At 40.4% G+C, this 22,496-nt stretch overlaps 1 protein-coding gene across 1 annotated transcript in view; it reads left to right on the forward strand.

Annotated features, from left to right (window-relative positions):
• LOC133127234 (cilia- and flagella-associated protein 44) overlaps positions 1-22,496 on the forward strand; it is a 192,887-nt gene that overhangs the window by 158,251 nt on the left and 12,140 nt on the right. Inside the window, exons 30-31 of the mRNA XM_061239961.1 lie at positions 6,175-6,291; positions 6,525-6,726. Coding sequence (XP_061095945.1) covers positions 6,175-6,291; positions 6,525-6,726 — 319 coding nt within the window. The remainder of the gene's footprint in view (positions 1-6,174; positions 6,292-6,524; positions 6,727-22,496) is intronic.

The raw sequence follows: 22,496 nt of genomic DNA on the forward strand, positions 1-22,496 counted from the left end.
ATTTGATTGAGGCTTTTAAATTAACAAAGTGGACTGATTCTTCAAGGTGAGTATGGTTAGCAGAACTAGAGGGTACAAATGGAAATTTTCAAAGGATAATCCGCACACAGATATTAGGAAGTATTTTCTTGCACAGAGAGTAGTCACTGTGTGGAATAGCTTACCAGGACATGTAGTGGAGGCAGAAACACTGGGGATTTTCAAGACCAGGCTTGATACGGTGCTAGATACTATTTAGCTTATATGCAAACTCAGCAGTAGGTACACTTGGTACACAGTGGTAGGAAAAGGCAAGTATTGCTGGGATGAATGGCCTTTTCTCGCCATTATGTTATGTTGTGTTATGGTATGTATTGTCCCCATTATGTCAAAAAAGGTCAATTGGCACAGTTAGCAATAATGTAATTATGTGTACAGGAAGGAAAGAATGTGGACTTCTTTCTCTGTTGTTTTATCAAATTATCTAGTCTGAAATAAAAAGGAGGGAGACTAGTGGTCTGAAATAACAATACCTCTAGCCTGAAATAAATAGGAGAATTTTGAAAAAAAAAAAAAATTGTCTGCACGGTAGCGCTCACTATATGTTTGCGTTGGTTAGCACTTCCATTGAAAATAGCTATTTATTTATTTTCTTAAATTTGTTTCAGATTTTAGTTTGTTTCAGAATTTGATGGTCGATTGTACATTGTTTATTTCAATCGCCCATGTGTATTGAGGAAACACTGCTACAACAGATCGGCAATCCTTCTTCAAGCTGTATCATCTCGATCAGGGGCACTTTGTATGCAGCAATCCTCCCTGCCGAGTCCCTACCCCCATCCTCGGAGTGGTGGCCCAATTATGCACTCACACATGCGACGGCCATACTAGGATTTGGCAGGACTGGAGTCCGATGCCTTAGCCGTGCGCCACCACAGCGCTTTGAAAATAGCTACATTTTAACCTCAATATCTCACCAGTTTCAAAACGGTCAAAACATTTTGCAGGTCTACTACAGGGGCAACAGGCTCACAAACGACTGATATTATAGCTACATTATTATCATACATTATTGCACCATTGCTGTTATGCATACCACAAAAAAATATTCAGTTAAAATCCCACGGATCCTAACACAAGACCACTCATTCTGGTGGAAATTCAGAGACATACAGTACGTGCTTCTCATAATGTCATGACTGTACAGTGTATTAAATTTGAATTCAACCTCAAAATTCAAAATTTCTGTTTTTTATAGACCTAAAAGTACACATCATTGGGCATTTTTATACATTTTGGTTTCACCATGTAGAAATTACAGCAGTGTTTATACATAGTCCTCCATTTCAGGGTTCTATGATGTTTAGGACACAGCAATGTCATGTAAATGAAAGTAGTTATGTTTAGTATTTTGTTGCATATACTTTCCATGCAATGACTGCTTTAAGTGATTCATGGATATCACCAGTTGCAGGGTGTCTTCTCTGGTGATGCTCTGCCAGGCCTGTATTGCAGCTCATGTTTCTGGGGCTAGGCCCCTTAAGTTTTCTCTTAAGCATATGAAAGGCATGCTGAATTGTTAAGATCAGGTGATTGATTTGCCCACTGAAGAATCTACCAATTTTTAGCTTTGATAAAAACTCCTTTGTTGCTTTAGTCTGGGATCATTGTCTTGAGGTAGAATGAACCGCCGGCCAATGAGTTTCGAGGCATTCAGTTGAACTTGAGCAGATGTGTCAATATACAGTACCTTCGGCAGCCATACAGACCCAGGCCATAACAGCTTTGCCTATTTTCCAGAAGATCTTCCAGTCAGGTGTCTTGGATATTGGACTTTATTAAGTCCCCGATCAATCCTGGAAATCACCACTCTGTTAAGTTAAGATGGCAGTATACAAAGGAGGGCTTTGAGCATAAGCTTGCAGAACAGGATTGGTCTGCTATTATTGTTTTTTTATTATGTTTACAATGCATGGAATCTGTTTAAAGGAAGGTTTTTATCTGTGCTTGTTGTAGCTGCACCAATGAGAGAGGTCAGAATAAAACAGAGAAGTGCAAAATGGATGACAGCTTAGATAGTGGACCTTATTAGAGAGAGGGATTGCTATCTGATGAAGTTCAAGAAATCAAATCTGCATCTCGACTATGACATATACACATATATACACACTGTAGAAATGTAACATGACAAAATTCAGAAAGCCAAGTCCCAATTTTACATGGATTTCATTTTTTATTGCACTTCATTAGAAAGACCTGTACCTCTACTCATACATGCTGAGTATTATTACGTTGCTGCCAGAGGGGCTGGTTTGAGTATTTCCTGGGATTTTCACGCCTGAGAGAGGAATGGCCAGACTGACAGACAAGGTTTTAGCTGACAGAAAGGCTACAGTCATTCAGATAACCACTACAACCAACATATTACACCAGCACTGTCATCCCTACATTGGCTTCCTGTCCGTTACAGGATAAATTTTAAAATGTTATTATTTGTTTTTAAGGCAATGAATGGTCTAGCACCTACATACTTGTCTGAACTCAATATGTATACCCCAGCTAGATCACTTAGATCATGCAATCAGCAACTTTTGGATGTCCCTATGTCGAGGAGAGCTAGGAGGGGTGACCGGGCCTTTGAGGTAGCTGGCCCCAAGTTGTGGAACAGCCTACCGCCACATATTAAATCTGCCCAAAACATAGATATTTTTAAATCCCTGTTAAAAACCCACCTTTTTAGTGAGGCCTTTATGTCAGACATAAATGGGGAATCCAGATGATGTACTTGTATTTCATTTTATTTCATTTCATTTCATTTCATTTCATTTCATTTCATTTTATTTCATTTTATTTCATTTTATTTCATTTTATTTCATTTTATTATTACAATTGTGGAGAGCAGAAAAACATCTCAGCATGCATAAGAAGTCGAACCTTAAGGCAGATGGACTACAACAGCAGAAGGGTTACACTTCTGTCAGCCCTTAATCCTCCCCTGGATTAAGGGCCTTGCTCAAGGGCCCAACAGCTGTGTGGATTTTATTGTGGCTACACTGGGATTAGAACCACCAACCTTGCGTGTCCCAGTCATTCACCTTAACCACTACGCTACAGGCCGCCCTTATGTAATGGTGTAAGGAATGTTTTCTTGGCACACATTGAGCCCGTTAATACCAATCAATCATCGCTTGAATGCCAAAGCCTATTTGAGTATTTTTGCTGATGATATGCATCCCTTCATGGCCACAATGTACCCATTTTCTAATGGCTACTTCCAGCATGATAATGCACAATGTCACAAAGCAAAAGTCATCCCAAACTGGTTTCATGAACATGACAATGAGTTCAGCATTCTTCAGTAGCCTTCCCAGTTACCGGATCTGAATCCAATAGAACATCCTTGGGATGAGATAGAACAGGAGATTCGCAGCATGAATGTGCAGCTGACAAATCTGCAGAAATTGCAATCATGTAAATATTGAATAGAATCTCAAAGGAATGTTTTTGTGGAATCCATACCACAAAGAATTGAGTTTGCTTTGAGAGCAAAGCCCTACCCAGTATTCACATAGTGTTCCTAATAAAGTGCTGAGTGAGTGTATATGTGGCATTGTAGTTTATGGTGTTCTGCTTCTAAGAGGCAAGTTTATTGTAATAAGCAAATGTCTGCTCTAAGCTTGTAAAGATGGTTTTTAATCTTAGTTTTCTTTGCCAATGAATTAATGCCACAAACATTCAAACAAAGAAGTTTTATTACTGGCATTATACATTAATTGTTATGTGATGCATAATGACTTCATTATTATATGGGTCGTAATGTCAAAGTTAATTCACATTTTTTAGACAAAACACAAGAGATGAACAAACATAGAACACAGGTAAACAAGACTCAAACAACGACACCAATCCCACTGCACAAATACAGAGAGTGAGATAACACATAGATAATCCTATATAATAACACATAGATAATCCTATATAATAATAATAATAAGTGCTTTTTCGCTGAGAGGTTCCTTGTTTTTTTTTGGTCGCCCCATGGTTTCCCATGGGAATTCGGCATTCATACCTGACTTGGTCCCTTTAAGTACCTTTCCTTTGCTTTTTATAAATAACTTTTGTTTCTAGTGTTCAAATTTTGTGAAGATAGGTCTTGGACCTTTGGATGTGATCTGAGATGGTGGATGCAATGCAAAGTTATTTGGTTGTCGGTATCAGGTGGAAGCAGGGCAGATTGCATGAATTTGCGGATCTTGCTCTCCGAGTTACCAGAAGCAAACTTAGGGAACCCCAAGAAGATCAGGTTGTCACACATACTGCAAGTTTGTAGTATGTCCAACATGATTTCTTTAATGTTTGATTTTCATTGCAAAGATGTTCCACGTGCATTGTGTTGTCATGGTGGTTTTCAGTGCATTACTGTCTTTTGTAATATTGTCGATCTTGTGGTGGGTTAAAAGAACAATACTGATACTTTAACTTTGTTAAAGTATTTGAGAACTGACAGTTTGTTGCCTCTGTGGAAGCATCAATGCCTGAATGCACTTACAAGTTTTCCACACCTTCTCCACCTTCTACACTACACCTGTGCACCTTTGCCACATGAAAAAGAATTCCACTGACTATCCCCTTTACAGTTTCCTTTTCCCTCATTGGAAAAACTGTTGACATTCCGAATGCTCTACCTTGTCCAATATTCATCAATTACAATGCCTCCACTAGATACTGCTTTCTTGTCTCCAGTTTCCGTGTTCACAAATCTCCCCACTTCATGGTTGTCACTAAAGACGTGGTCCACTTCCCAACCAGCTTCATTCACTTTCATTCCTTCCTCATTTTTGTTTTCAGTTTTAAGTTCAGTTGAAAGCTGAACAATTTGTAAAACAATTTCAAAACCTTTTACTATCTTTTTGTTCAACCTTGTGTGTTTGTACATGTGCCTTCTTCAGCAGAGGAACCTTGCGTGCGCAGCAGGATTTTAATCCTTCACGGTGTAGTGTGTTACTGATGGTTCTCTTCGTGACTGTGGTCCCAACTGCCTTCAGGTCATTAAGAAGCTCCTCCTGTGTAGTACTGGGCTGATCCCTGATCTTTCTCATGATCATTGATATCCCACGAGGCGAGATCTTGCATGGAGCTTCTCACCAAGCTGCTTGCTTATTTTCTTGTAGCCCATCCCAGCCTTGTGCAGGTCTACAATTTTGTCCCTGATGTCCTTAGACAGTTCCTTTGTCTTGGCCATGGTGGAAACATTGGAATCTAATTGATTGTGTGGACAGGTGTCTTTTATACAGCTACATAACGATGTAACGAGTTGACACAGGTGTTTTGGGTAATGAGTTGAGATTAGGAGTGCTTCTTAATGGAAAACTAACTGGTCTGTGGGAGCCAGAATTATTGCTGATTGGTAGGGGATCAAATACTTATTTCATGCAAAAATATGATAATAAATTTATAAAATTTATATGATGTTATTGTGGATTATTTTGTGATATTCTGTCTCTCAATGTTAAAATGTACCTATGATTAAAATTCAGTTGCTGAGATACTGAAACCACCCTGTCTGCCACCAACAACCATTTCACGGTCAAATTCACTCAGATCACATTTATTCCCTATTCTGACAGCTGATGTGAACATTAACTGAAGCTCCTGACCCGTATCTACATGATTGTATGCCTCACAATTGGCCAAATAGATAATTGCATGAATAAATAGATGTCTATTCTTTATGTAATAATTAAAGAATATAAGAAATGTGCTTGTATATAGGTGAGTGTATATAGAACTATAGATATAAATTTGGATCACCAGTATCCACAATAACAATATAGCAATATAGAACAATGTGTGCACTCCACACCCAGGCAAGTTGATCAGTCCAATGTGCCTGCTGAATTGTTTTGAATCTCAAGATGCCTCCAGTGGGCTTAATTAGGAGCTGCGTTGTGTTGTTATCCTGTAAAATTGAATCCTGTGTCTCCCTGTTTTGGCACCCAACAGTGCAGCAGGATGGTAAATGGTTAATGGATTGCATTTATATTGCGTTTTTATCCAAAGCACTTTACAATTGCCTCTCATTCACAAACACACAAAATACATGCATGATGTTGTTTTGACTTCTATAAAGCCTTTTCTAAGGCATTTTTGTCAAAATAATTAACCACTGATCTAATATTGAACTGATGTTTCCAGGAGAAAATTGTGCAAAGCAGCCTGAAGGCAGCAGAGGGCGACCTTGAGCTGTTTGACCGTGAGAAACAGCAGAAACTGAATGAGCTGGATGTTGTTGTTCCCCTCAGACTGCACCAGGTGGGTGGGTGTGTGTGGTGCATATGTCTTGTGTGTCTCAGCAGTGCTAGAAAAACGGCGGTGTCTTGTGAGCCAGTAGCCTTCTCACTCTTGCTTTTGTTTATCAGCAAGTTTCAAGTTTGTCAATATAGCACAATTCATCTTGTTCACCACCAAACCGATCCGATGTCAACAATGTGACTGTGTGTTGTGCAGTATGTATGTAATGTATAGGGTGTGTTTTTCCTCTTCAGATTGAGTTCCTGACCAATGGAGTGTTGCCCAGTGATCTGTCAGATTCCCTGGTTCTGAATACTAAGACTCTGCTGAGTCTGCAAGACCGGATCCGGCAGCTACTTGAGGAGAAGTCTGAGCAGGGGGAGCTCTACCGGCAGGCCAAATACCGTCACTACCAGCTAATTCATGATCGCAAAGACATGGAAACCAGGATCCACGGTACATATCTGTGTGTCTGCAGAAATGCAAAGTAGTTGCCTTTTGACTAAAAATTTACCCACACTGTCAAGTCACCCTTTCTGTACTCATCTGACTCTGTAATTGCTTGAGGGTTTATTTAAAATCACCTTGTTCCAAAAGATTTGCATTATGAAAAGAAAACAAGGGGACAAGGAATCTCACACGGTATGTTGCCTGCCTGGTGCCCTGGAGAGCACGGACAAGCTTCTGGCCAAAGAGGAGAGGGATCCAGTTGTAATGGTTCACGTAGGGACCAGTGACATCAGGAATCGCAGGTTTGAGGTTCTGCAGGACAAATCTGTGGAATTAAGATTATGAGCGGAACCTCCACAGTAGTCTTCTCTGGAATTCTACCTGTACCATGTGCAAGCAGAGGGAAGCAGAATTTCATCTGGAGGTTTAACACGTGGCTACAAACTTTTTGTTGGAAAGAGGGGTACAGGTTTATGGGGCATTGGGATTCCTTTTGGGACAGGTAGCTGTACAAGCATGATGGCCTGTACTAAAACTGGAGGGGAACTTTTGCACTGGGTCAGTGTATGCTTACGGTAGCACCAATTTCTTTAAACAATGGATTTGGGGGGCAGAAGGATAGAGTGTGAGCAGGGAGGCACAGACTCCCCTGATGGAAACGGTCAAGGCTACCTATAATGGTAAACACTAATAAAATCTGTTTAAAGCAAAATCTTAGTAATAGTGGGACAGTGGGGAGTGAGAGCAGGATGTGTGTGTGTTTTGGAGCTTGAGATTGTGATTAAGAGTCGGGGCTATGACATAGTAGGGATTACGGAGAGATATCTTGGGGATGAAGATGGGGTTGAATATAATATAGAGGTGTATAAACTTAGACAGAGCAGTGGCAGCTGCTGGCCAGAATTTTTGGTGAGGTCAGCCCACCATGACCCCTGGTGAAAATCAAACTCCTGTTAGTGCCATGCTTTACCTGTTGACCAGGGTTCGAGTTACAAGCTGAGTTACAAGCTTTGGGTCTCCAAAGTAACAGTGCAAAATTTTCTCATGCACGCGTGCGAATCATGCCCACACAGTGATGGAAGCCATAGGCTACTCATTTCACCACATCAACCGCACCACATGAAACAACAGTTATAAGCCATAGTCACATGTACCTTGGCCAATAATTTCGTTGTTTTTGCTATACAGAGGGAGCAAAAAATACATGTATACAATAGGATAGTAAAAAGTAAAAGCCATCCTCTTACCTTTATGGAGACAAGATAGACCAAAGTGGTCTGTTTTCAGTAGGCCCATTGTAGTCCACGAACAACAATGCAGTAAAGCTCCTGGCTTGCACCTGGTTCCTGGTCTGTCTGTCAGTGTCATTGCATGCAGAGAAGCCCCTCTCACACTCCACAGAGGTCGGAAGAACTGTGTTGCTCGCCACTACCACTAGTCTTTTCAAGGGTTTACCCTGATGTTCCTTGCCTTGTAATTTCCAGTCTCTGAACTCACTGACAGCATCGCTGGCGGACTCTCCAAAAAGTTTAGCAAACTTCCCCACCTCACGATCTCCAAATAAGTTCCGTCCTCTCTTTTGGCCAGATGTGCTGATCCATTGGCTTCAACATGGTTACCAGCTCACTATCGGGGAGACGCTTGGTGAGATTATCAATGATTGACTGGTAAAATTAGGGCTTGTTTATTTTACGTTGAGTTTCGGTGAGAGCAACCCCTTTGAACTGACCGCTGGTTATGGCCATTTTGACTTTCATTTTTGTTTTCCCTCATGGTCCTTCATGGCAGAGAGCACCTCGATTGTTTGGTGAATGTGGCGGCTTGCATCAACCAGGGACGTGTCGTGTTTCTGTAGGTTCAGGGAGACTTTGTAGTTCACGTAACACGTCTTTCATTGTCGCTAAATCAGCGAGGAATCCAGTGGATGTCAGATGCATATGTAAACCAGTGTACTTGGCCTTCTCTACACCGGAACATGAGCCATCTTCTCTAGCTGATTTAAAGTGTTGGAAAATCCTTCAGCACAGCTTTGACAGTGTTGAAACTGCTGGACACCCATCTTATTGTAAACACTTTTCCTATTTTCAGTATCTGCAGGTTCAGTTCCGCAGCCGCTTCCTGTAACTCCCTTGCGTTTTTTTGGGGGACTGGTGGTAAAGAGCATAGAGTTTTGAGAGGAAAAACTCTAAATGATTACAGCTTGCCACCTCATTCAAGGGGCGGCCTGTAGCGTAGTGGTTAAGGTAAATGACTGCGACACGCAAGGTCGGTGGTTCTAATCCCGGTGTAGCCACCATAAGATCCGCACAGCCATTGGGCCCTTGAGCAAGGCCCTTAACCCTGCATTGCTCCAGGGGAGGACTGTCTCCTGCTTAGTCTAATCAAGTGTACGTCGCTCTGGATAAGAGCGTCTGCCAAATGGCAATAATGTAAATGTAATGTAATGGGTCATTCACCACTATTTCTAGACGATGCGCAAGACAGTGAGCTGTCTGCAGTCGAGGGAAGTCCTGTTCAGTCTAGTTATTAGTCCATTTTGTCTCCCGGTTAGCATGGCCGCCCGTCTGTGGCTATGCTAATTAGGTTTTTCCGAAGAAACTCGTCATCCTTTCCTGCTGCCCGAAGGCTGTTTTTCAGTGCATTGCACAGCATCTCTGAATCTGTGCCCTGGTGAACTTCAGCTATGTCAAAAAACACATTGTCCGCATCTCCATTAGGGCCAAATGTCACGCCATGCATCTCATTAAGTTTCATAAGGGGATTCAGTTTTGTATAAGGCATCCTTTCTTTAGCGATAGGCTGCCCTGATTGAACTAGCTGTCTCCTTATACATACTGGAGCTGAGTTCTGCTACTTTCTTCGGAAGCACTTCCTTTTGTTTGAGCTCTGCTATTTCAACAACTCGTTTATGAGCAATACTGTTGCGGTTTAGGTACATCTTTTTCCACAACTGTTTTTGAATGAGGCTACTTACAGTCCCATTGATCCAGGCATCCAACAAATGCACTCCAAACCTTTTCTCATAAAGTAAGAGGGTCTTTGCTTCCTTACAGACAAGGCATTCAAGACCATCCTCCTTTTCAAACAGCCAGGGGTTTCTTTCCTTCCAGGATCTCCACTGATCATGTCCCCAGTTCTGTGGCGGTCGTTCAGTTGCCTCCCCTGCCTCTTCATTCGACCCCTCTTCTGAACTGTCTGTGGGTGTTGCGGTCCCACATTCAGGTCTGGTAGCAGAGTCCTCCTCAGTAACATTAGCAGCAGAGTTAACGTTAGTGCTAACGTTAGCTGTCATAACATTAGCAGGTGAATTCAAGTTCAAGTTGTCATTTTTTGGTTTCATTGAGGAAAACCCAAAACTTTCCAGGCTTGTAGTCAACACGGTCTGCAGCAGCAGCCTTTTTTTGGGTGGCATGGTAGCTACTCAATATGGCTTTTTCTTCTCAACAATAGGCTATAAAGATGATGCTTCTGTCCAATAATGTTTTTTCTTTGTGTTAACATCAGTATTCACATGTTCGCGCGCTCTAAACAATCACATTTTGCAGTTGCACAATATTTTTCTGCGCCCCATGGCATCTTGGTAGTAAAGTGCAGGCAGCCAAAGGCCTCGAGTCATTCACGGGAGATTAATGGTGTGGGTAGTTCTTTTGGAAAACATGTTTATTTTAAACTATTTGTCTTGTTAATGTAAATAATACTCATTACATTTAAAAATGTAATAAAATAATGGTTGTGGTAATGTATTATTAGCGACCCCCACAAATGTATGATTTTACTTCTTTCATGGGAGCTCAGACCCTTCCTTATGGGAGCTCAGCTCCCATTGGCTCCCACATAACTCGAACACTGCTGTTGACCTAGGCCATTTTGAGGTGATAAAAACCGATCACATTACACAGCCAGCTAGATGCGGCCCATTAAACAGGTTTAAATTGATGCCACTTAAAGTGAACTGCCTTCTCTTAAATAGACATGCACTCATCACATTTATTAACAGTAAGATTATGACATCTCACTATCCATCACCTATGCATATTCAATAGATAAACAAAACAATATTTCAGTCAGTTATATTTTTTTACATAACAGCTGTTCCATCATATGTTTGCCTGAGTTTCTGCCTGTAGTCGTAACTAGCTATCTCCAGATCCACAAAGTAAAAAACCGAAGCTGCTACGTTCTTGAATTATTCCCATAGCATCAACATAATGCAGAATTACGGACCTACTTCGCAAGAAATGTAGGTTGTGTATTAGCTATGCAAAAAAGGAGCCACGACAACTTCACACTTTATCTCGTACCTGCAATTGCTTAAATTTTGTATGGTCTGGGACATGCCAGAGAACACGGTGGACGAGCAGCCAGGATGTTATAGTAAGTAATCTCAATGAGGATATCAGAAGTGAGGAAGGCTGTAGAAGCCTTGAGACGGAGAAAAGCATTTGGTTTTGATGGATAATGAAGTGCTAAAATGCCATAAATTAATGTGTCTTATATGTTTTGATGATATTTTGTTTTAAAAATGGCATACTGCCTTCTATTTGGTATAAATCTATAGTAAACCCTATAAATTACCACTGGTAAATTCTATCATGCTGTACAGTCATTCTATATAGCTCTTGTCGCATGTGCGCGTGTAAACAAGTATCACACAGACTGGTTCCCTACTCCCTCTGGAATCAAACAAAACTTTGTTTTCAATGTTCATCAATGATTTAGCTAAAGAAATTAAAGTTGGTGTTGGTGTAATGATGCTAAACAGTATGTTGAGTATTCTCTTGTATGCAGATTATGTTGTTTTACTGGCAGAAAAAGAGGAACACTTACAGATAATGCTGAATTGTGCTAAAGAATGGTGTAGAAAATAGAGACTTGCTATGAATCACACTAAAATACATTATGCATTTTAGAAAATCCGCATGCAAGAGAAGTAGTTTCCAATATTAAATCAAATATTTAAGTACACAGGTAATGATACATATCTGGGCCTGTTTTCGATGAATATTTAACATTTGCTTATGGTACCTCCTTTTTAGCGGACTCTGCAAGTAGAGCACTTGGTGGGCTTCTTGGAAAAACAAAACAACTTTGTGATATGGGTTATGCTACTGCAGGGGTTTGGGGATAGAAACAGCATTTTAAAAGTAAGAATGTTCAAATAAGAGCAATAAGGTTTGTCTTAGGAGCACATAAGTTTGCACCGTGTGAAATTAGATGTAAAGTCTGTATGGTGGGGCTGTGGAACAGACTAATCAGTATGCCAAATGATCAGATAGCTAAAAAGATTTTTCAAATTGGATGTCTTAATAGGCGGCACGGATGGTGCAGTGGGTAGCACTGCCGCCTCACAGCAAGGAGGTCCTGGGTTTGAATCCCCGTCGGCCGGGGCCTCTCTGTGCGGAGTTTGCATGTTCTCCCCGTGTCTGCGTGGGTTTCCTCCGGGTACTCCGGTTTCCTCCCACAGTCCAAAGACATGCAGGTTAGGCTGATTGGAGAGTCTAAATTGCCCGTAGGTATGAGTGTGTGAGTGAATGGTGTGTGTGCCCTGCGATGGACTGGCGACCTGTCCAGGGTGTATTCCTGCCTTTCGCCCAATGTATGCTGGGATTGGCTCCAGCCCCCCTGCGACCCTGTTCAGGATAAGCGGGTTCAGATAATGGATGGATGGATGGATGGATGTCTTAATAGGAGGTGGATGGGCAAGTGTAACATAGCAGTGACCCGATGTATCAAACATCTTAAAAGGTAATTGCAGTCGCTGTTTCAGTCGGGCTCCGCCTTCTACACAATTTTTTAAAATCTAAATTCTATCAGGGTGGCACAGATGGTGCAGTGGGTAGCACTGCTGCCTCACAGCAAGGAGGTCCTGGGTTTGAATCCCGGTCGGCTGAGGCCTCTCTGTGGAGTTTGCATGTTCTCACCATGTTCGTGTGGGTTTCCTCTGGGTACTCTGGTTTCCTCCCACAGTCCAAAGACATGTAGGTTAGGCTGATTGGAGACTTTGGGGGTTGGACCCAAAATGCACGACTCAGAAACAATAGTAAAATAATGTCCCGTCAGGGCTTTATTCGGGACGAATCCCAGGAGCGTAGTCAAAACAAGCAAAGTCCATACATGTAGATCCAGCCAATAAAACAATAAATAATCAGAAAGCACTGTGCCGAGGCAAACTCGTAGTCGGTAGACGTGCAGGGAGGTCCGGTAGCAGGAGAGCTGTCAGCGGGTCAGAAGTACAGGCGGGCGGCAGGCAGAATCGTAGTCAAGGGCGATGCGGAAGTCAAAACCATAAAACAAACAGTGAGGCAAAGGTACAAAAACAGTAGGCGAGGATGTGGTCAAAAACAAGCGATGGTCAACGAAACAGAAATCAATAAACAGTGGCCGATAAACAGGCTTGGCTTTTAACGTGTAATCAATGGGAATAATGCTCAAGCGTTGCTTTGACGGACAAGAGGCAGACAATTTCGCAACGAACAGAAGTGCGACTGGGCTATAAATGCAGGTGTAGACAGGTGTAGACAATTAGTTAGAGAGCAGCAAGGGAATGGAAAACAGGTGCGATGGATGACAAGTTTAACAAGGTAATTAGTAATCGTTAGTAATAAACCTATCCTGCCCTAGCATTAGTAAATTAGTAAATGACATGCACGAGAAACGTAAGGTAACATGAACACATGATTAGTCTGTTAGTTTTACCCAATCCTGATCTAGCATTAGTAGTTTTAGTAAGTAGACAAATAGAAACAATTAGGGTGTGAGTGACAGAAAGAGAGAGAGAAAGCCAGCACACCCTGCGGCTCTCCAGGACCAGGGTTGCCGACCCCTGTTCTAAGACGATAACCTAAGGTTCTAAGACGAACTAAGACGATAACCACTCAACATAACAAGGTAAAATAATCATAACGAAACATAACTAGACATGACAGAAAATTAATCGTAACAAGAAACAAATTTAACAACATTACGAACCTAGACTAACATAATACACGATAAGACAATACGTGACTAAGACAAATGATAAAACATAAAACAGGGCAAGACAGACCTGAAACGTGACAAATTAGTTGTGATATGATTAGCTGACATTAATTTGTGGCAAAATATATTTTATGTCTCTAAATGCTTTATATAAATTGAATGCAGGCATGAGCATATTGCTAATTGTTCCTATTTAAAATTGCAAGGTGGGACAATATATTTGTCAATACAATGTGCTGTTCTTATGAAGGCTTGCTATTGGCTGATTCCTGGGCATCATTATTGTAGTTTTTACGGCACCTGAGTGTGCTGTGAATTAAACTGAAATCAGCACCTAAGAACACTTAATCGTTGCTTCCCAATTAGTGTTAAAATGTCAAATATTGGGACAAACTTGTACATAGAACTATAATTGAACTTTAAAACTGACTCAAAAAATGCACATGGAGTTCATAGATCAGCCATGAACATATTAAGAATAAATGTGCTTATTGTTCAAGAGATGGTTACAAACGGCTGGCAGTTTAACACTAGAAAGGCCATCGGGCGTTTTTAACTTTACAGGCACGCTGAAATCAAAATGAACTTTTTCCTCAATTTAGTCAATTCTTCATGACTTCTAACTTCTGGAGGTAGTACATTTCATTACATTACATCAATGGCATTTGGCAGACAATCTTATCCAGAGCGCCGTACAACAAAGTGCATACCCATAACCAGGGATAAGTGTGCTGAAAGACCCTAGAGGGAAGTACAGTTTCAACTGCTACCTGTACAACAAAGATAAGGACAAGGGCCAAACAACAAAGCAAAAGTGACGAAACTAGCCAAACACTGCTTACCTAGCCAACTAAAAATACTGATACACAAAAAAGTAAATCACAGAAAGACAACATTTTAGGTTCACAGGGAGGTAGGGAGGTAGGGAGGGATGGGGAGAGGTGCTGCTTGAAGAGGTGCGTCTTCAGTTTGCGCTTGAAGGTGGGGAGAGATTCTACAGTTCTGACCGCAACGGGGAGTTCGTTCCACCACCGTGGAGCCAGAACAGACAGTACTCGTGAGCATGTCTAGTAAAGAGGTAGTAAAGGTAGTAAACAAGTGCTGGCTTTTCTACCACTGTATGTTTGTGTTTCTCAGTTTGGAACAAGAAACTTACTTCATGATTTAGCCCAGAAGATAAAATTGACATACAATAAGCTGAATTTTCTGTCAGTCCATGGAGTCGAAATTCCCATTAGAATTTGGTGCAAGATGTTTGACAGTGTTAGCCTATTTCACAATATGGGTGTGAAGCATGGAGTCCACTCAGTAAACTTGAGAACATTATATGGGATAAACAACCAATATAGACCCTGTATGTTTAATTCTGTGGAAATAGCCTATATTGAAATTCCAAAGAAAAACCCTAACAAAGGCTAGGCTCATGCACTAATTGCAACAGTCTCCTGCAACTGGTCCTGAAAGTACCCTACCTTTCGGTCGAGACAGAGATGCACTTTTGAGACTATATACCCTAATCCAGTGGTTCCCCAATCACGATCCTTAGTATGATGGTTTTTTGTTCCAAGCACAGAATTTGTATTCTTTATTTATTTTCTTAATGCTTCTTTTAAAAATATTTTTCTTAATTTGAAACTTTTCTTGCCTAGAGGGTTTATTAACCCTCTTAAGCCACATCACGTTAGAATTATCCAATGAAGGATACTCCATGAAGGATAAGAGTTTGGTGTCCATGTTGAGCTCATGCTATATTGCAAACAATTACTTGAAGAGGTAACAACATTATTCAATTGATCAAAGTAAAGACAAGGGTGAATCAGTAGACTAGTCGTCTAGACACACAGCCACTAACACTAATAATTTCGTTGAGCCAATCTGCATCGTTTTAGTAGGTTTAAGGAAAAATATGATCAGACTGAATGAAGTGTTAATTAACTTAACTACTTAATTAGGAGCCTATTAATTATCCTAATTTGACCAGTTCATTGTGCTACCCTTCTGATGTAATTGTTTGCAATATTGCACAATGAGCATAGCATAGGATTCATATTCTTCATGCCAGACATAGCGATTTCTGACATATGTCTTAATAGGGTAAGTAATATGAAAAGCATATAAAGTAACATGAACAGCCTTTTAAAATTCAGGGATTACAACTTTCTTTGGAACAAAAACCAGCATAAACAGGACCAAGGGAGGGAACTACTGCCATAATCTACCCCAAACACCCACTCTAGGTTCTATTTACTAGGTTCAGGTTTATTACTATTTTCCTTTTGATCATTTTGTTTTATTAATCTTCTTTTCTGAATTCCTTTGACATGTCTTATTGTTATTCTTAATGTAGCACTCCCTGATCACTTTATTAGGAACATTTTTACTTTATTACACCTACTTATTCATGTGATTATCGAATCAGCCAAATGTGTGGCAGCAATGCAATGCATACAGTCATGTAGATACAGGTCAGCAGCTTCAGTTAATATTCACATCTGCTGTCAGAATGTAAGTGACTTTGACCATGGAATTGGTGACAGACAGGGTGGCTTGAGTATCTCAGAAACTCTCCTGGGATTTTCATACACCCTAGTCTCTAGAGTTTGCAAAGAATGGTGCAAAAAATCAAGTGAGCAGCAGTTCTGCAAACAGAAATGCCTTATTAATAAGAGACGTCAGAGGAGAATGGCCAGACTGGTCAAAACTGACAGGAAGGTGACAGTAACTGAAATAACCACACATTACAACAGTGGTATGCAGAAGAGCATACTTATGCTGTATACATGTATTCTTTGTTTATTTTTCATTTTTTGGCAATATGCATATGTAGCTACATCATGCCCGTAAAGCTAATGAGTGAGAGAAAAATAGATAGGGACTGGAGAGGCCAGATGTCCTAGATTGTACTGGAAAACAAAGAAAATGTTGAAGTTCTATTGCAAGTATCACTCCGTGGCGAAACAGCCAAAATTAAAAAACGTTACATGCAAGACAATGCCCGTCAATCTCCTAGCAATAATGTTGCCCAGAATTTGCTAGCAAGCAGGGACACAGAGCTACACATTGCCTCCGCTTCCACGTGATTCAGAAACTATCCGTTGCAAGTCTTGATTTGCGAGAGAGATTTGTGTGAGTAAGCAGGCAGAAGTGCGAGAGCTTTAGGGTGACTGAAATGTGGAAACTATATGTGAACTGAAAAAAATATGACAATGGCAGTAAATAAAGTAGCCTATTATTCCATACATTAATAAGAGAAACTTTTAATATCAGTTACCAAATAGCCTACTCTGCAAAATCAGGCTATGCATGTAAACATGAATTAGGTTAACTTTAGTTATACTTAAATTTACTTTTACATGAGTAGAAGTACTTACTGGCCTAATATAACATTAAGGTTTCTCTGTATTCATTGTATCAATAAAGTTAGTCTTAACTTAAAGTAAGTCTTTAAATTCACATATAATGACAATTATATTAAAACAATACACATTTTCAATGTGGAAATGGCTGATAAACAAAGAACGTGTAATTCCATTTAAAGTGCACCTTTAAGAAAAATGTATTATAGCTACAAACTTTCCAAACTGCCCTCTACCAACTCAATCTGAGCAAATTCAGTAGGTCACATTTGTGGTTCAATCTCAAGAGTGAGATGTACAACGGTATTTTTTGGCTACTACTGTAACCACTGGGCAACTTAAAAAAGGTGCAACAACTTTGCTTAAAGTGTGTCAAGAGCTGTGGCAGCTGGTATAAATGGGCTAACAGGGATAAGCTCTCCATAACGGGAAAATATGTTCATAGAAAATTACCCTTGTGTAGGTTTGTGTTACCCTTGTTTGTCTTATTTCATGTCAATTAATGAATTGAAGTGGTTTCGTTTGAATTACGGTGAAACCAAGAACAACAGCACCATCTAATATGAGAAGTGTGACGTCACAACAAAGAACTTACTTCCAGGTGGATAATGGCTCTTTTTTTATATTTGTAAAAACTGAACAAAATTGTTTTGTTTTCAGCTCAGCAGAAACGTTGGCAATGTCCAAACCCCCAAGACTGAGGACATGAGAATAGGGTAAACAAAAAAATGTGAGTGATGTCTTCAGACACACTAATATTCATAATGAGATCATGTTGGAATATCGATATCACTTTGTAAACGTCTTCAAGTTAGCTAGCTATAGGGGCATTGTTGAATTGCTGTGTTAATTTTTGATGAGGTGAGGTATTGATGAGGTACCACACGACAAACTCATTATTAAAATGAGGACAGTAGAAATTACAGGAGCCATTTTGAAGTGGGTTTGAAATTGGCTACAGGATAGAACACAAGGAATAGTAATAGGAGGGGCCTTATCCAAGCTAGGGCCACTGCTCTTCCTCACTTACATAAATTACCTTGACATAGGCATTGAAAGTAATTAATAAAATTTGCAGATGATACAAAAGTAGGAGGTAAGTATGGAATCTACTAAAGTAAACCAGGAAGACTTAAGCATCCAGAACCTGGCAAGTGAAATTCAATACAACTAAATGTAAAATGTGGGAAATAAAAATGTAAGGCAGGATTACTGTATGGGGGACACAATATTGGATAGCAGAAAGTTGAAAAGTTGAAAAAGACTTCATAGTTATAGGGGGTGATAGTTGACCAAAGCCTTTCAGGTTCTAGTCAACATGCAGTAGCACTAAAAGAGAGAAGAGAGGAGAAGGTTGAAAACAGTTTGCAAGGATTAGAGGCGGCTGCGTTAATTTTAGAGTGAAAGAAGGAAGATTTAGCTAGAGAGACAGAGGAATAGAAAGATGATAGGAGGGCATGGAAGGAAGCTATATCACTGGGGAGACGGGACCTTTTCAATTTTCTCTCCAATGCCCGCTGTTTGGTTCGGACAGCTCGTAGAGCATCAGAAAGCCAAGGACTTGGAGGGAGGCCTGGGCTAATTTGGTGGTGATGAGCCACAGAGAGTCAAAGGAAGATGAGAGAGAGGACATGAGGGTTGTAGCAGCATCGTCAGGAGACAGTCGAGAGAAAGACTGGTAGGGAGGAGAGGATTGCAGATGAGAGGGTGGAGGTAGACAGGTGGCGTAGGTTGCGCCGACAGGTGACAGTGGATGGTGGGAGAGATGGATGGGTGTTAGAGGAGAAAAAGAGATGAAGGAGTAGTCAGATATATGGAGTGGTGTTACAGAGAGGTTGGTTGTTGTGCAGCTCCTTGTGAGGGTAAGGTCAAAAGAAGAAAGGAGGGAGAGAAAGGCAGACTGGGTGGACTCTGAGTTCAGGTTGAAGTCACCCAGGAGGATCAGGGGAGTGCCATTGTTCATTTGCTGCTTTCCTCATATTTAGCTAGCTAGCTATATACAGATACAGTATGTGATCTTCCTGCAATAGGGTAGTTGAATTGGACAATTGATTGTTGCTAAACAAACTAATATGAAAGCTGTGTACTTAGATCTCTGCCAGGAATTTATCTCTGCCAATGGTCGAAGATGACATGTTTGGAAGTTTTATGTAGAAGGTGCATTTTCTGAAGAAAATGTCTGCAAAGGTATAGCGGAATTAAATTTCCCATTGTAGTATGGTGACCAGATTTTTTAAATTAAATTTGGGGACGTGTGTGTGTGTGTGTGTGCCTGTGTGCGTAATTCTGAAGGTGTGGTGTTTGTATCTTTGTAGCACATTTCATAGAGAATAAGTGTATGGAAATGAGAATAACCTAAAAAACGAAAAATAATTTGTATAAAATCTTTAAAAGTGTAACAGTACCTGGACAGTTCCACAGTAATGTCAAGCATGAACAAATTAACATACTTACTTCCCAATTAAACTTATTATGTCCCAAACAATTGTGACCATCTTATAAAATGTAGACTAACAAGAGGACAATGCTTAAAAATGTATTTATTAGTCCCATTACCATTGAAATCAATGCTATTTGGCAGCCATCTTGAAAACATTCTAATCCATTACAGATGTTTTTCTCAATGTCAAAACTGACATTCAGATGACAACAAGTCGGGAAGTACAGTACTGTGCAAAAGTCTTAGTATAACATGTATAACATTCTGTTCAGATAAGATTCTTTCAAAAATAATTCAATGACAGGCCCTAAATAAACATACGATACATTTTACATTACATTTTAATAATTTGGCAGAATAGTTCAAAACTGAATCAAATCAACAGGCAACAGGCTAAGATGCAGCGGACTTGTGGTTGCTGTTTGTTGCAGTTGCACACCAAGGTTTGATTCCCGGTCCTGCCAAAAGTCAAGTTTGGCTGGCTGTCATGCCGCACCATAATTGGCTCGCTGCTCCAGAGGCAGGGACTTGGCAAGGTTAGCGGATCGGCGTGCACAACAGCACCCTGGGCGCCTCAGAATCACGGTCACGAGCATGAGACGAGATGGCTTGAAGAAGGCGTATTGCTCCTTCGGGCCGCCAAGGGACGGGGTGTGGGCGGTGTATCCCCCAGACAACACTAATTGGATCAGAGAGGGTACAATTGGCTACCAAATTGGGAGAAAAATGTAAAAATCTGAAATCTGAAACTGAATCAAATCAATATTTTTTGTGACCACCCTTAGGCATTAAAACTGCATCACTTCTCTGAGATATAGAACTGCAGGACAGCGTTGGCTAAGACAATCAGCACGTTGTCCAAGCATGTTGGAGAACTTGCCACTTGTCTCTGAAAAATTAATTATTTAGGAAAATAAATATTTGGAAATCTCAAATGTGTTCTTTTATTGTTCCTGTTTTTGTGTTCAGGTTTTTGTTTCCACCAATTACCCTGGCTAAATGAGCTATAATTGGCTGTACACACTAACACTGGTTCACTCATAGATTAGATTGCAGTAAAACCTTTTAATGTTAGGGTTAATTAAGTAATTAACGCCAGCAGTTAGCATGAAAACCAGAAACAGATATGGCCCTCGTTGCCCACCTCTGGGTTAGAGGGAAACCACCCTTGAGTAAAAGGCATATGACAGACCACTTTGAGTTTGCCAAACAGCATTTTAAGGACTCTGAGAGCATGAGGAAAAAGATCCTCTGAACATTGAAAATTGAACGCATTGGGCAAACACCAGGCACTGCTCATCACCTGGCTAATACCATCTGCTTCCAATCTAATCTGACGGAATTTGTGAGGATCTCCCATGGGATGGGATAAACAGCCCAAATGCAGGTGTGCAAAGCTTGTTGAGACTTTACCCAATACCCAGCTGTGATTGCTGCCAAAGGGGCTTCAAAATGCCAGCACCCAACCACTATATTCAATATCTAACCCGACCTTAATGAACCTTATCAAGCTTTCTCAATTCCCCATCACACACGTGGCTGCTATGCAGGATGCAAATAACTAGAGACTTAGTGAAATTTCCCCTGATGAAGCCCCCCAAGCAGGTGCCCACACTTCCCAACGACAATGACATATGCCAGATGATCTCCTCACAAGGTGTTTTGACATAGCATGACCTGATTGTCACTGTCAAACACAGCATGTGCACAGACCACTTTCTAGGAGTCATGTAGCCACACTTAACTTACTACAGCACCACTTGGTGTGATTGACTTCCAATCCTCTATATTTAATCCTATATATTTATAAAGATATTTTGGTTAAGAACGGCCTCAAGGAAAATTAAGTCAAATAGTTGATTTAATAAAAAATTATACAAAGTTGGGTCTGGCCAGAAAATGACCTAAGTGTTGCATATTCAACCATGTTGTTGGTAAGGTGGAAAGTTTCCTATCAAAATGTTCAAAAGGTATAATAGGCCTACTTATTTATAAAGAATGTAGTTGTTACTGCTATGTCTTGGCATTTTTTGATCATTTCAAAGGGAAGCGTAATTTGCTATAAAACATACTTTGATGGCTTCCTACATCAGTGTATCCAAACTTGAAATACTAATAAATATCTTGGTTAAGAACAGCCACAAGGAAATTAAGTCAAATAGATAATTTGTGTAGGAAAAGGTATGGGAAAAGGTGTAATATCGCACAGTTCTCAGTTTTACAGAATACTTAAAAAACTGTCAGATTCAAAAATGAAACAAGCACAGATTTGCAATCTTCGAATACTATCGTTCGGCTATAAATCCATTGCGCATCACAATGACAAAATATGCTGGTGCATCAGCTGTAGCTTTGCAAATGAAATGGTGATGAAAATGACGTATATAGTCTGGCAACACAGGGCAACCAGAGGGCATGCAGATTAAATTTTTCAATATTGCATTGTAGAATTAGGGCATGTGTGCATCTGTGTGTGTGTATCTCTCAATGGGGGTGGTCTGCCAGACCTCATGCTGACATCCAACTTTAAGATCCCAAACTTTGCAATAGACCTAGTTTTTTACTTTTTGGTTTGAATTTGAAGTTAACATCTAAGTCCTGCAACTTGGTCTGCTGTTCTACTTTTCATCGCTGGTTTTTTTGGAATGTTGGTTGTCTTCAGGTTTCTTGGACATTTTGGGAGGAAACCAGCTTGGGTTTTCATTCATCAGTTTCCTGTGACTGTTATGTGTCTGTGTTTGTAACCTTTGTTGCTTTAAGGTAGATGGACCACGTATAGAAGTGCATAGAAGTTTACCTAAATGACTACAATAATCAATTATAGAAAAGATAGTTACTTGGTCTCCTTTTTAAAAAAAAGTACCTTTTCATGCCAGATTTCATCCCTTATGCATGATAATCCTTCCAATTCTAACATGCGAATGACAGAGTCGGTCAGATAGAAAACAAAACAGAGCTTGCTCTCTCGCTGTGGTATCAGGGTTTGTTCACTTTCTTTTAAC

Source organism: Conger conger, chromosome 4, assembly GCF_963514075.1.
Source record: "Conger conger chromosome 4, fConCon1.1, whole genome shotgun sequence".
NCBI classification, from domain to species: Eukaryota; Metazoa; Chordata; class Actinopteri; order Anguilliformes; family Congridae; genus Conger; species Conger conger.